The sequence below is a fragment of the Phoca vitulina genome, unplaced genomic scaffold (genome assembly GCF_004348235.1).
Source record: "Phoca vitulina isolate PV1807 unplaced genomic scaffold, GSC_HSeal_1.0 scaffold81, whole genome shotgun sequence".
NCBI lineage: Eukaryota > Metazoa > Chordata > Mammalia > Carnivora > Phocidae > Phoca > Phoca vitulina.
The window spans coordinates 124,935-139,833 of NW_022589784.1; the positions used below are offsets into that span (position 1 = coordinate 124,935).

Here is a 14,899-nt window from a genome sequence, read left to right on the forward strand (position 1 = left end):
GGTAGAGAATGATTGCACATCTCTAAACACACTAAAAACCACTGCGTTGTACCTTTTAAATGGGTGAATTGTGTGGTTTGTGAATTCTTTCTTAATTTTTAAAATGAGAAAAAAACTGGGTGAATGGGTAAATGCTGGGAGCCCATGGGGGCGGACTACACACCTGGCTCAGGGCTCACGTTTGACCACACCACGCAGATGCAGCTCGCTTTCGGCAGCCACGATGGGCTGCCCGTTCTGCAGGTGGTAGTCGATCAGATGGCTGATGCTCTCAAAGAGCACATCCTTGGTCCGCACCTGCAGGGCCAGAGGCCTGTGTCAGCACCACCGGGAGCTTGCTAGAGAGTCCTGCTGAATGGGAATCTGCATTCTCAGGAGCCCTCCCTGTAGGCCTGATGCACCCTCAAGTCTGAGAACTGCTGGCTCAGAAGCGTCCATGGAATCAGAATTCCAGAGTTAGTAAGGACATGGGCTCCAAAACCACAGGATTCTGGGGCCACCCCTCCTACAGCAGGTGGAACGGTGGCCCCAAAAAAGATGTGTCTGTGTCACAACCTCTGGAACATGCGGATGGGACCTTATTTGGAAAAAGTGTCTTTGCAGATGTGATTAAGTGAAGGGTCTTGAGATGAGCTCATTCTGGTGGCCCCAAAGCCAATGACTGGTGTCCTTATAAGAGCAGAAAAGTTGGACACAGAAAGCAGGCAAGGCAGGGACCAGAGGGATGTGTCAACTAGCCAGGGACACCAAGGGCTGTGGCACCTACAGGACCTGGGGGAGCCTGGACAGGATCTTCCCTCGGAGCCTCAGCAGGAGCCCGCCCCATGACACCTGCATCTCAGACCTGCAGCCTCTGGAGCCAGGGAAGAAGACTCTTCCCTTGTTTAAACCAGTCCGTTGGTGGCCATTTGGTAGGGCAGCCCCAGAAAATCTTGGGAACACCTAATGGAAAGCAATCTGCTGCCTCTTAGAATGAGAAAATCTGAGCATCACCACATACACCACGGATGGTAACCCTCTGGCCCCACTGTCAGGTATTTCATGGGCAAAGCAGGCTCACCGGACACAAGCAGGCTTAGAAGGCACATTCCTGGGCCCTATGGCAAAACTGTCTATTTCTTCGGAACTGGGGTTGGGACCCGGGAGTCTGCCCTTTAACCAAGTATTTGAGGAAGTTCTGAAGTTTCTGGAGCTTTAGGAGTTGCTGACCCTATCAGGTAGGTCCACTTAGCAGAGAGGGAATGGGGCCTGCGAGGCCAGAGGCTGCAGCGGTGAGCCAGACACAAGGTAAACTGAGAACAGGCCCCCGGAGCCTCGGCCCCACTAGGGAGTGTGACCCATACGGACAGACAGAGAGGGGATGGAGCTCCCCGGGGCGGTTCTAAGGCTTGGGCTGGATGCAGTAAAAGCACCTGGTAAGACTCTAACACCCCTAAGCTCCTTCCCCTGGGAAATAACCTGTAAACCCCAAGGCCCTTGGACGCTGCAAAATGCTTCATGAACCCCAGAGCTCCTTGTAAATTTAAAAATGCTCTGTAAACCCCAAAATGCTTTAGGAACTGTAGAATACCAAAGTTCAAACGGACTCAAAGCAATGTTAAGATGCATCACTATTTCATGCTCCACAAAGCGAGGGGAAAACCTCCCAGCAAAATAATCATGGCAGCTCAAAGACCGAGTTAAAAAACATGCAGGCTTCAAAGGCGTCAGAGTGAGAGAAAAGTGTGCATCCAGTAACTTGTAGACCCTAGAACTCCTTGTAAGTTGAACCATGCTTTGTGAGCCTTGAAATACACTAGAAAAGAAAAACATCGTATTTATCACTCAAAGACATCATTATTTGTAAGATACACAATGCTGATGGAACGTGGGAGAAAAGTGCATCAAATACAGTGCTTTGTAAACCCGGAAAGGCCTTGAAATTGGAAAAGGTTTTGTAACCCCCAAAATGCTGTATGGACTTCGGAACTTCTTTACAGATCCTAAAATTCTTGTTAAAGTGGAAAATACTTTGTAATTCTAAATTACCTCGTCAACGGGAACAGAATCTGTAAATGTAAAGGGCTTTGTAATCCGGAAAATACTTGATTAAACCTAAAGGCTGCTGCGGCGGGCGCCAGGGACCGTGCCCTCCTGCGGACCCTCCCCTGCCCGCCCCCGCCTGCGGACCCTCCCCGCCTCCGCCCCGCCCCACTCCGGCCCCGCCTCCAGCCTGCGGATCCTCCCCGCCTCCGCCCCCGCCCTACTCCGCCCCCGCCTCCAGCCTGCGGACCCTCCCCACTCAGCCCCCGCCCTACTCCGGCCCCGCCTCCAGCATGTGGACCCTCCCCACTCCGCCCCCGCCTCCAGCCTGCGGACCCTCCCCCGCCCCGCCCAACTCCGGCCCCGCCTCCAGCCCCTGTGCCCCACCTTACCACGCCCTCGGGGTCCACGAGCAGCAGGTGCTTGGGCTGCCCCGCGTGCATGCCCGTGAGGACGTACTGCCCAGGGTTGGTGACGCTGTCGCGCACCAGGAAGTCCCCGTCGGCTCGAAGCAGCTTCTCCGCCGCCCTTCGGCTCATCTGGCCGTGGTACCAGGGCTCCTGCCGCAGCTGCTCCTCCGTGGGGGCTATGGGGGCCCGGCGGGTCGGGGGGCTGGGCCACTGGTCCTCCAAGGGAAGGGGCGCTGCCGCCGTGCCCGTCCCCACAGAGCACTCGTGCAGCTTGAGAGCATCCTCGAAGGGTCCTGCAGGCGAGGACGAAGTGCAGGAGGCAGGGGCGGACAGCTGCCCCCTGCTGGAAAGGGAGGGGTCTGGGCTGGGAAGGGAGAGCTCCAGGTGGTCGCCCCACCCTGGGGAACTGAGCGCCTAGGGTGCGTCAGACCTTGCACTGAGCCCACCGTACGTCACTGGCTGCGTGCTGAGTGTGCACTGCGTGTGTGCTGAGTGGGTTGTGTTCATGTGCTCTGTGTGCACGCTGCGTGCTGCCTTCACCGTCTGTTGGGTTCTGGGAGTTATGCGGGATATTCTCTTGGATTTTTATGTATATGCCCATAACGTATATGCAAATAAAGTGCTTCTTTCTCTCCAATGTGTACACATCCTTCTTTTTCTTGTCTTGTCACTTTGGCTTCCTTCCCAATGCGTATGCCTCCTGGCTCACTGCCTGTCCGATCACACCGGCCAGCCCCTCATACCACACTGCATCTCGACTGCCCGCATGCCTGTCTCCTAGACAAGCTCCTAGCGGTCTGCAGAGCACCAGTGCCACAGTGGACAGGCTGCTCGCCCTCTCTGAGCCTGTGTCCTGCTTGCAAAATTGGACGTGGGGCAGCACAGATCAGAACCCCTGACCCCAACCCTGCACGGCTAGGTTCTGTGCCCCCACACGCCTTCCCCTTTCTGTTCCTCGGGAATCCCTCCTGCCTGACTCCTTCAGTGGTCCAGGTGTGGCTGACCCAGCCTCCAGCTAGCAGGACCCGTGACCAGGCCTGGCCAGTGAACATCTTCATCTCACCCTCCCCCCCACTGACCCAGGCTGGCCAAATCAGACGCAGACCCAGAATTTTCGATGGAAGGCTTGCTGGGGTTGCTGGGCCATCTGGTCACCCCAAGGGGACAGCTGGCCTCAGAAGCTCACACACTGGGGCACCTCCTTTCCCATCTGAGGACTGTTGTGAGGAGCCAGCAGGGGCCACGCTTTTAGCCCGCTGACCGGTGCACAGTGAGTGCTCAATGGACGTTAGCTCGTGTCATATCAGATGGTGGGGGAGGGGCGTGGCAGACTTTGTGAAGGAAGAAATTTCCAGCTGACTTGGTTGGTTCTTGGGGATCTTCCACTAGAGAGGTGTCCTGAGGAAGGGAAATGACCCTGCCTGGGCCAGCATGGAGCCAAGAGCCCCGTGGTGCTGGTGGAAGAGGGTGGTGTTGGTGTTGTAAGGAGGGTGTTTGGACACAAGCCTCCTCCATTAGACCGAGTCCTCCTCAGGCCAGGGTGTCCCAGAGGGAAGGAAGGACAGGGCTCCCCCATCAGTGGTTCACTCTATCAACATGTGGTTAGGCCTGCCTCATTAGACTGGGGTTCCCCCAAAGGAGCAGTCCCCCTAAGGGTGCCTCCCCCATCAGGCCAGGATTCCCAGTGCAAGGGGTTTGGGCCCACTTCCTCAAACTACGGAGGAGGGAGATAAAATTCCCTCATCAGACTGGGGAGACCCAGAGGGAAGGAGCTAAGCCTCCCCCAAGAGACTGAGGAGTCTCATAGAGAAGAGGGGCCTGAGCCTCCCCCCTCATACCAGCCACTCGTTCAAGGCCTCCCCTCAGACTAGGGACCCCTATAGAGAGGAAACTGGGTTACCCCCAAGAAACTGAAGAGTGCCAGGGAGAGGGGCCCCCAGAGCTTCCCCTATCAGATGAGAGAGTCCCCCCACTCCACCCTCACCAACTTGCAAAGTCCCAAGGGGAAGAAGGCCGGGCCACCCCCATCAGACCATGGGTTGCTAGGGGGCCTGCCCCCACATACGCATGTCAAACAGATCCTTCTTGGGACTGTCCTCTGGCTGCAGGGCCTCTGGGGCATCCAGACCCTGCGTGTTGACGTACAGGTGGTCCTCGTAGTCCCTGGGGCCCCTGGCGTCGGCCTGCACGTAGCCGTCCCCTGGTGGGCCTGGGGAGCGCAGGAGGAGTGGAGGGGTCAGCTGGGGGAGCCCAGGAGAGGGGAGCAGGAGGAACCCCACCGGGAGCCCCACCCACACCTGCCGCCCGCCAGGAAGCGGTAGGCCTGCTCGCGCAGCACCGTCTGGAGTGACAGACCCCGTAAATGTTCATCCAGGGGCTGTGGGGCACTAGGAGGCCACCGCCCAGGGAGGGGCCACTGCCACCAGGCAGGACGGTGGCAGAAAGCCCCACGCTTACGTTAAATGCCTACATCCAAAAAATAATCACGATGAAACTGGTCTCCCTGTAATTATGTTATCCTATCCACATGACACGTGGGTCACTTGATTCTGTTCCTGTTCTATTTTAGGATTTCCTTTCTCTCCTTCTTAATTGTGTGTGCAGCATCACCATGGTTCAAAACTCACACAGACAGCAGAAGTTACCCTCAGAGGAATTTTTCACTTGGGTCCACTCGGATTCTGCTGGATCCTGACCAGTCCTCTGGCCTCCCCCAAGGTGTCCTACCAGGTGCCAGGGCTTTGCTGGGCTGAGAGGCGAGAAATGGCATCTAGGGGATGTTAATTTCCATTTCTCGTATTTTGAGCAAGGCTGAGCTTCTCTTCCCAGATTCAGAAGGCATTCGTGTGTATTTTTCTCAGAACTGTCTATTCATTTCTAAACATCACTGTTTTTAATCCTTGGCAGAGAAATAATGATTTCAATACACTGCGTGGCCATATCCAGCCCGAGCACCCTACAGTTTATTACATCCATGTTATGCCAGCTACATCTTTACCCTTGTGGACATGTGAACTCACATACCAGTTCCACCTGCCCTCTGTGGACACGAGCAAGTCTGCTAACCTCTCTGCGCCCCAGTCTCTTCCTCGGCGAAGTGGGGAGATAGGAGTAGCTCCTTTACAAGTAGGGCTGAGGATTAAAACCTTAGAACAGTATATGGCAAAAGTTACAATTCAGGGATGCCTGGGTGGCTCAGTCGTTAAGTGTCTGCCTTCGGCTCAGGTCATGATCCCAGGGTCCTGGGATCGAGCCCCGCATGGGGCTCCCTGCTCAGCGGGAAGCCTGCTTCTCCCTCTCCCACTCCCCCTGCTTGTGTTCCCTCTCTCGCTGTGTCTCTCTCTGTCAAATAAATAAATAAAACCTTTTTTAAAAAATTAGTTTTGGGGCACCTGGGTGGCTCTTTCGGTGAGCGTCTGCCTTCGGCTCAGGTCATGATCCCGGGGTCCTGGGATCGAGCCGCGCATCAGGCTCCCTGCTCAGTGGGAAACCTGCTTCTCCCTCTGCCACTCCCCCTGCTTGTGTTCCCTCTCTCAAATAAATAAATAAATAAATAAATAAAATCTTTATAAAAAGAATATTATGATTCAATATGAGTGCTGACAATGTGCCAGCCCTGGGTGGCTGCTGCGGGCAGAGGGGTCTGAGCCCAGGCTTCCTGGTCTGCCTGGACGGAGGCACCAATTCTCCCAGCCCCTCATAGCCAGGGCCAGGTAAGAGGGAAGAAGCCCAGGTTGTAGGAATCCAGACTGAGAGAGAATTCCTGGACATCAGAGCTGGGGCATGAACATACTGGTAGGAGTTCTTGGCTAGAGAACAGGGAAAGGCATAACAAGAAGCACCAGCAGCTTGTGCAGAGGATCAGGGCTGGGAGATGCTGGGGAGCCCTGGGAGTCCGGGGTGACAGGGGGCAGTCAGCCCAGGTACCAGGGCCAGATCTTAGCTGGGCACCTGCTGGGTGCCCAACGACAAAAGTGGTCTTTAAGCACCATGCTGGGAGTCACGAAAATGCCCAGATTATTTGGGAAGATCTAAAAAAAAAAAAAACCCAAACCCAGCACAGATGTTAGGGAGGCCGTGGGGGAACAGGCAGCTGCAGTGGGGCTGGTGGGCGGACAGCCTCGAAGCCTCTGGTAGCTCGACTAACAGGCTCTGCTCCTGGCTGTCCCCCAGCTCGGCCTCCGCAGGGCAGACACAGGGCTGAAAGACCCTCCGTGCCTGGCAAGAGAGGCCGCAGGAATGAGCAAACTGCGGGGCCTGGGCGAGAGCTTGCAGCCCTTCAGAAGGACCTCACGGTGAGCAAGGACCAGCATGCCTCGGGGGCCATCATCTTTTTGCTTCTCCCCACGTCTGAAAGGAGACACAAATGTGCCAGGGTGGGTGAGCTCCCGGACAGGGAGCGGGGCGCAGGTCACTTCTAATTACGTGTAATGGGATAAGATGCTCACGGGCTAAAAACGCAATCATTTTGTTAAAACAAAAGCCCATGGTACCTCGATGGGAGGGCAACTGCGTGATTTCATCAAAATAGAACAAGCAGCCACTCCCCTGGGAACAGACTCTACTGAGACCCCTGAACCCGCCTCATGCTGTCATAGCAAACACCTGGAGGTCTACCCACATGCCTATGAGTCAAGTAGAGGCAAAATAGAAAAGACCCTTCACAGGGTGGAGGAGTCCACTGTGGGGACAAGGGTGAGGACATCTGCGTGGATGGACGTGGAACGAACTCCAGGACGGATGGCTACGTGGAGAAAGCGAGGTGGACCTGTGCACGGCACACCACCATCCGTAGGACTGCGGAAACTGACACACGCACTTGAATGGGCCTGAATGTACGTGGAGAATTCTGGGAACATAATGGAAACTAGTAACTACTAACAGTTGGTGGCCTGACTGGGGAGGTGGATAGGCAGATGTGGGCAGGGGGCCCAGCAACTTCTCACTGAATGCTTTTTTATGCTCTGGCATTTTGAACCATGTAAATGCAGTATCTCTCCCCAAAATGCAATGAAACTAGTCTGTGCAGAATAAAAAGAAACTGATGTCGTCAAACCTCCTAAGAGCATGGGGAGTGAGCATAGTCTCAGAGGTGAAAGTGAAAAGAGAGAGACAGTGTGGGGAGGGGCTGGGGCACCTACCGGTACCTGAGGGGCCCAGGTCCCACGGCAGGCTGCGCGTGTCCCTTCGAGCAGGAGATACCCCCTGAAAAAGAGAGTGAGGGGTCCTCCGGCCATGTGCAAGTCCCCCTTCCCAGCCCAGCACCCAGGCTCCCCCAGCGCCCCACCCTCCTGCATGGTTGGAGACCTAAGTCAGAGGCAAAGGGAAGCTCTAAACCCTCTAAACCCTTCCCCCAGCCCCTGGCTCTGAAACTGCCCTCCCCATCCCTCCACCCACCTCTGCTGCAGCCTCAGCTGCCCTCTCGGTTCCAGAAGGGGTCTGCACCTTCCTGCCACCTGCCACATGCTGTTCCCTCCACCTGGATGCCCCTCCCTGTGCCGCTCTCCCAGGCAACTCCTATTCACCTGTCAGGGCCCGGCCCAAACACTGCTTTTTCATGAAAGTCCTCCTGACCACAGAGTGAGTCTCCCCATCGTATATTCCCATTACTGCCCCTGGACTCCCATTTCATGGCCCTGATGAAACTGCTGATACAAGGATCTACTCAGTGTCTGAGTCTAGAGGAGGGCCAGACCTTCTGTGCATCTGGGGAAGGAGGGAGGAAGGGGGAAAGGAAGCACAGGGCCCTCCACTGGGATCAAGGAGAAGCAGAAGGAAACTCTAGGGTAAGGCCCAAGGAGTCAGTGCCTGAGGACAACCCTGCCCCCCACGCCCCCACCCACGAGGTCCACAGAGGCTGACCTGGCCGAGGGCTCCGAGGGCCCCGAGGGCACAGGGCTGAGTTAGGGTGAGCCTGGAGTCCACCAGCCCACCCAGGGGCGGCTCCTTCCCTGGGATGCTGTTGTAGTAATTGTGTTCCGTTTCCTCCTCGTCCCCCCAGGCCGACTCCTCTGGCCTGGTCAGCCTGGGGACAGACAGCAAGCGGGAGCACAGGCAGGAGCCCCAGGACTCAGGGGCAGAGAGAATGGGGGACACCCAAGAGGGTGCCAAGGCCTTGTGGCTTGAGCTTCGCCCAGTGGGTGGGACGAGCCAGGCCTCGGGGACTCTGACCCTGCCTCCTCTCAGGCTGAGGGTAGGGGGAGCTGGGTGCTCTTTCCTCCTCTACAAAACAGGATCTCGCGCACTTCCCAGAACTTCTGCTAAACTACAGCAGGTCCTCGCTCCCTTCTGCCCATCTCTGGCCCCACCAGGGAGACCCCGAGAGAGAACACTACCCCCAGCTTGCACCCAGAGCCGCGGGGCCAGGGTGGAAGTGCCCTCCGCGTTGCAACGTCCTTGCCCTCTGGCCCTGCAATGGCACCTGTGGGTCCTGAGAGCAAAACAGGGGAAGCTGCTGGCACCAGAGGGCCCCCCCCAACAGCCCCTGCGAGGCAGAGGCGGCTGCAGATGCCCTGCCACGGGAGGCAAACACGGGTGTGCATGTGTGATGGAGCGTGAACCTGTGGGGAGGGAGGCCCAGACACGCGCGTGAGGGGCAGTGCGGTGGAGACTCATGCGGCCCTGTCTGCCCCTGCATACTCTGCCTCTTCCTTATCGTGCACACATTTGAATTTCTAACACATTCATTTACTCATTATTTAGTCTAGCAAATTTCTACCTAGTGTATTAAGTAGCTGAGAGCAGGGCTCCGCAAATCTGGCCGGCTGCCCGTATGCGTGCAGCCCAGGAGCTAAGAATGGTTTCTTCTCTTTTAAGCCACAGAACTTTTAAATAATTCAGAGAACATCCAAAGAACAATATTTGGTGACATGTGAAAGTCACATGAAATTCAAAACTTAGTGTCTATAAATACAGATTTCCTGGCCCGGGGCCCGTTGATCCTTTTAAGCATCCCCCCACGGCTGCTTTTGCCACAACGGCTGAGACAGGTGGTCTGGCCACAAAGCCGAAAACACTGACCGGCCCTTTGCAGAAGTGTGGGCCACCCCCGCCCAGCCTGGGGATGACAGCAGCTGTGGACTGGCTCCCCGATTCCTCGCCTTGGCTGGGGCAGAGCAGGATGTGTTCATCCCGGGTTTACAGACGAGGGAATGGGGACCTGGCGGCTGAGCCACAAGCCCACAGGGGCGCACAGAGGAAAGACAGGACAAAGTGGAGACCTGCACCCAGCACGGAGGAGGTGAGCATGGGGACTGTGCATCTGGCCTCGGTCAGGTGACATGCTATCTCCGGGAAGACAGGGACGAGGTGGGCCTGGTACCTTTCTGGGGGCACGACCACCCTGGGGGGGCTGTGCAGGTACTGTTTGAAGCGCAGCTCGAAGGCTTGGCCCACGGTGCTGATGATGCTCTGGGCGAGGCCCTCACAGCACTCCAGGATGTGGCAGGCTGCAGAGGGTTATTTGTTACGCAGCATTAGCATGGCCTGGGCTGGCTGGCCCACCAGCCACAGGGCCCCCACCCACCCCCGCCGGGACCTCACCTCTCTGGTTGATGGGATCCTTGGCTACATAGGCCACATAATCCGTCATGTCCTGGGGAGGGAGAGGACGGGGGGCGGGGAAGAGGTCAGCTGGACCCGCCCGGGCCAGCCTGGCCAGGATGCCAGTCTCCATCTGTAGCAGTGTGGGGGCAGGGGGCTTCCGCAGGGGACAGAGGGGACCAGGGGTCCACCCCCCAGCCGCCGGCCTTACCGTATCGCCGCCTGACGCGAAGGAGATGGACTGCATGTGGTGGTTGGCAATGATCTGGCCAGAGAGAGACACACGCGGTCACGGGAGCGGTCACGGGGGATGCCTCCCACACACGGCTGGGGCTGGTCACTAGGCCAGGGCCACGGGAGGGGACCAGGAACGCAGCTGGATGGGGCGCCCCAGGGCAGGATGCAGAGGCCACACCCACCCTCACACGAGCACATAAACACCCCCAGATATCACAGACGTACAGACACACGCAGTCGCTCACACACGGACCAGAGCCACACACTCGGACACGCCCAGACCTCTTCTCACCCTGACCCGCGCCCACTCACACAGACACCTGGGTGCGGCACACTCATGTGCACACCCAGTGCGGCCCTGCAGGCAGGGAGAGACACAGGCGGGACCCCCGGGGCTCCAGTCCCCACACCGGCACCGTGTGCTCACTCGCACGCTCACTCGCACGCTCACTTGTGCACGCGTCCCCGTATTTGCATGCTGTCTTGTGTGCACATTTGCACACTCGTTTCCATGTTCATTTGTGTGCTCGTTTGCCACCATCCACTGCTGTCCTGAGTGCTCACGTTCCTCTCCTCCTCCCCAGGCTCTCCACAGATGCGCTGGCTTGGGCTCCCTCCCTCCTCGTGCCCCCACAGCCACAGGTCACGGCACTTCCCGGGGTCACAATGCTCTCTGGACAAATCCTAGAGCTGTGACTTGTCCAGCTCTGTCCCCCCACAGGGGGACCTCTGCCTGGGATGTCCTCTGCTTACCTCCTCCCTAGTGTCACCGCCTCCAGGAAGCCCTCCATGACGCCCCGCTAGGTCACAGTGCCTGCTGTACGCCTACAACATCCCTTGCCTGGCCCCACGGTCCTTTTTGGAATTTGTAATTATTCCCTTATTTAGCTGGTTTGTTTCCACCAGAAGATTCCAAGCCAGGGCCCTCCCCCTGGGCACTGCTGACACTGGGTCTGGGTCACTCTCTGCAGGGGCGTCGTGGGCACGGTGGGGGCTTGGCCGCATCCCTGGCCCCAGCGCCTCATGCGGACTGTGGCTGCCACGAGGGCAGCTCAGCTCCTGGCTCAGTGGGGGGGGGTCTCAGCACATCTCCAGGTGAATGTGTCCACACACAGCCCTGCACCCACCACCCCTCCAGCTCCACCCACAAGTCCCCGGAGCTGCCCTGAGCGGCTGGGAATGCAGGTGGTGGCACTCACCTGGCGTGTGGCAGGCACAGAGAGGTTGAGGCCATCGGTGGAGATGCTCACAGCGATACTCATGCCCGCAAAGCGCAGGTTGCTCTTGCCCAGGATGGAGGCCAGCGCTTTGTTGGGGGCCTGGGGACGGGGCAGAGGGCAGTGCCGGGCCTGCAGGCTGGGGAGCCTGGGCACTGGGGAAGGTGGGGCTGCAGAGGGGCTCTGGCTGGGGCAGGGTCCAAGGACGGCCACGGCGCCCCCACTGCTCCAGCCACACCCACAAGCACCACTCAGGGACCACAAGCCCCTCACCCACCTTCTTCTTCCAGGAGCCCCGGACACCAGGCACCGCCTCATGAAGCCGGTTGATGGCTTCCCTGTGTGGGGGGAGGGAGGAGGGGCTTAGTGAGCTTGGAGGTGGGGAGGGGGGTGTGGGGAGGAGGCAGGAGCTCAGAGAGTGTGGGGCTCACAGGAGGGACAGAAGCTAGGGCGCCTGGAAAGAGGCGGAAGGAACAGAGCCATGGACCAGAGGCTACCAGCCCCCACCCCATTTGTACCTGCAGACCCCCCCACACACACCGCGCTTGGCTCTCGCCCTCTGGCACCTCCTTCTCAGTGACCAACGCATCCCTGGGCCACAAGCCCAACTCAAAACCATAGGGGTCGGATCCAGGGGGACCAGCATAGCTCCTGAGCCTAGACCCCAAGTTCCATGTGGCCACAGGCCAGTCAAGATCCCCATCTGTGGCATGAGAGAGTGATCTTTGCTCTGGGCTCCCCCAGGCAGTAAGGAACAGACCACTGTGAAACTGCTAATCCCCCGGGGGGGACCAGAACTTCACAGGACCCTAAAGGTCAGACCACACCAGACCCCCAAAAATGCTGGTGCCACGAGAAGAAACTAGACCCTCACATCCAGCCGGCAGGAAGGTAAAACGGTGCTGCCACCTGGAAACGGTCCAGTAGCCCTTCAAACAGTGAGACATGGGGTCACCGCACAGCCCAGCACCCCCTTCCCACATCCGGGTAACATGCACAGGAGAAATGAAAACACACATCCACACAAGACCTGTTCATAGCAGCACACATCATGATAATCACCAACAGGTGGAAGCCACCCAAGGGTCCACTGACCGGTGAACAGATACACACACGGTCCCCCACGCGTGGGAGCATCCCTCGGCCGTGCACAGGAGCCAGGCGCCCACACGCGCTGCTCCGGGGACGGACCCCGAGCCCACGACGCTCAGGGCGGGCACCAGGCACGGAAGGCCACACAGGGTGTGAGTCCACGTGGGTGACACGTCCAGAACAGGCTCATCCACAGACAGGAAGGGGGCTCGTGGGGGCCGGGGGCTGGGGAGAATAGGGGGTGACAGATGGGGACAGGGTTTCCTTTTGGGCTGATGGAATGTTCTGGAATTAGGGAGGGAGTGGTTGCACAGCTCTGTGAGGAAACCAAAACACATCGAATTGTGCACTTTAAGTGGGTGAATTGTTTGATGTGTGCATTACATCTCAGTAGAGTGTTTCTGTGTCTACGGTGAAAGGACTAATTCAGTTTTCACATGCAAAAAGATGTCGATCCTTTCTGTCTCAGCCCTGGTTGTAGCCATGACTCTTCATGACTCTGCTCCTGGCAGCTCAGAGCATCATGAGATCAATGTGCTTTCTCTGCACCAAAAAAAGCACGGACAACAGAAATGCTATCCCTGCCCTGGACAGGCTCCCAGCCCCTTCCAGCCCTGACCTGAGTCCTAACCGGGAACCAGCCAGCACCCGCAGGTCCCACGACCTGCTGAGGCATCTCCCGGCACCCCTGTGGGACCCACACACTGGGAGGGACCAGGTGTCATCTCCACCTGACAGAGAGAATCCAGGGTCTGAGGAGCAGGGGCACCTGGAGGGCGGGACAGAGCTGGGACTCAGACACCACGTGCCCCACCCCAAGGCCCTCCTAAGTCCACGCCACACTGTTCCCCAAGCTGTGCGGCAGGAGGGAATGTCACTGCGCCTGCCATCCTGGGTTCCCGGGGCAAACTGTCTGAGCCGCCTCTCCGAAGCCTCCCATCAGCCCTCCCCCAGCTGCTCCGAACCCCCAGCCCCACAGCAGCCGGTCTCAAAGGCTCACCTGGTCACCTGGGTGCGGGTGTTAAAATCCAGAGAGCGCATGGAGCGGAGGACTTCAATGCAGCCCATGTACTAAGGGAAGAGAGAACGAGCGGTTAGCAGGCAGGCCCCAAGCCCCAGCCCAGGAGAGCCTGGGTCGGGGGACAGGTGAACCCAAGCCCTTCCTCCAGCAAGTGCTTCACTCTCATCTCTTGCCCCCACTGGGCTGGAGCCCTGTCCCCTGTGCTCGACCACGTCCAGCCTTGCTGCCTCGGGGCCTTTGCACCTGCTGTCTCCTTGCTGCTCCCTTTCCCATCAACGTGCAGACTGGCTCCTTCCTTATCTTCAGGCTCAGCATCACCTCCTCAGAGCCGCCTTCCCTGACACTAAGCAAGTTGTTTCCTGGTTGATCCCTCCAGGCTCAGTCATGCTGTTGGTCTAACCATCTGCTGTTTGTTCTCGCTTTCTGTTCCACTAGAGCAGGAGCCCAGGAGGACCAGGATGGTGACCAGGATGGGGATGCTCTTGCTCACTACTGCAGCCCCAAAGCCCAGCACAGGGCCTGCAGGCAGATGGGGAGGAAACCATCTGGCCCATGAAACCCAACGCACTGACTATCTGACCCTTTCCAGGAAAAGCGTGCTAACTCCGGCCTGGGCCGCCTTCGCCACAGAAAGGGGCTTCAGAGTCTCCAAGAGATGATGCTGAGGGACAGCAGAGGTAGAAACAGCCTGCAGAGCTCCCAGACTGCTCCAACCTCTGCCAAGGGAGGGGGAGCAGGGGCCAGCCCCGGGCCCGGAGCCCCGTTCCAGCTGGTGTCTGGGTGCTGGGGGGTGTCGGCAGTGACAGCACGGGGCAGCACCGCTCCTATGCACATGCGCGGTATGCGTGTGCGACGTCCAGAACGGGCAAGTCCACAGAGACAGAAAGGTGGTCAGCAGGTGCCAGCAACTGGGGGGAGGAGCGGGGAGGGCGGCTAATGGGGACGGGTTTTTCTGGGACGAGGGAATGTTCTGGAACTAGAGAGTGGTGATGGTTGCACGACCTTGTGAAGGTACTAAATACCATTAAATTGTATGTAGACTTCAAAATGGGTAATGGTTGGGGCGCCTGGCCAGCTCAGTCAGTGGAACATGCCACTCTTGATCTCGGGGTTATGAGCTCAAGCCCCATGCTGGGCCTAGACCTTACTTATAAAATAAAATAAAATAAAATAAAATAAAATAAAATAGATAAAATATAGAATAGAATAGAAGAGAAAATAAATAGGGGCGCCTGGGTGGCTCAGTCGGTTAAGCGGCTGCCTTCGGCTCAGGTCATGATCCCTGGGCCCTGGGATCAAGCCCCACATCCGCCTCCCTGCTCAGTGGAGAGCCTGCTTCTCCCTCTCTCTCTGCCTGC

General features: G+C 57.9%; 1 protein-coding gene across 1 annotated transcript in view; it reads right to left on the reverse strand.

The window, feature by feature from the left end:
• The window catches only part of SHC2 (SHC adaptor protein 2), a 34,144-nt gene that overhangs the window by 6,660 nt on the left and 12,585 nt on the right, over positions 1-14,899 (reverse strand). The window contains exons 2-12 of the mRNA XM_032394620.1: positions 13,521-13,591; positions 11,706-11,766; positions 11,411-11,530; positions 10,186-10,239; positions 9,975-10,026; positions 9,754-9,880; positions 8,295-8,457; positions 7,574-7,637; positions 4,498-4,641; positions 2,415-2,725; positions 164-297 (exon numbers count right to left, since the gene is read on the reverse strand). Of these exons, the coding sequence (XP_032250511.1) occupies positions 169-297; positions 2,415-2,725; positions 4,498-4,641; positions 7,574-7,637; positions 8,295-8,457; positions 9,754-9,880; positions 9,975-10,026; positions 10,186-10,239; positions 11,411-11,530; positions 11,706-11,766; positions 13,521-13,591 (1,296 nt within the window). The 3' untranslated portion in view covers positions 164-168. The remainder of the gene's footprint in view (positions 1-163; positions 298-2,414; positions 2,726-4,497; positions 4,642-7,573; positions 7,638-8,294; positions 8,458-9,753; positions 9,881-9,974; positions 10,027-10,185; positions 10,240-11,410; positions 11,531-11,705; positions 11,767-13,520; positions 13,592-14,899) is intronic.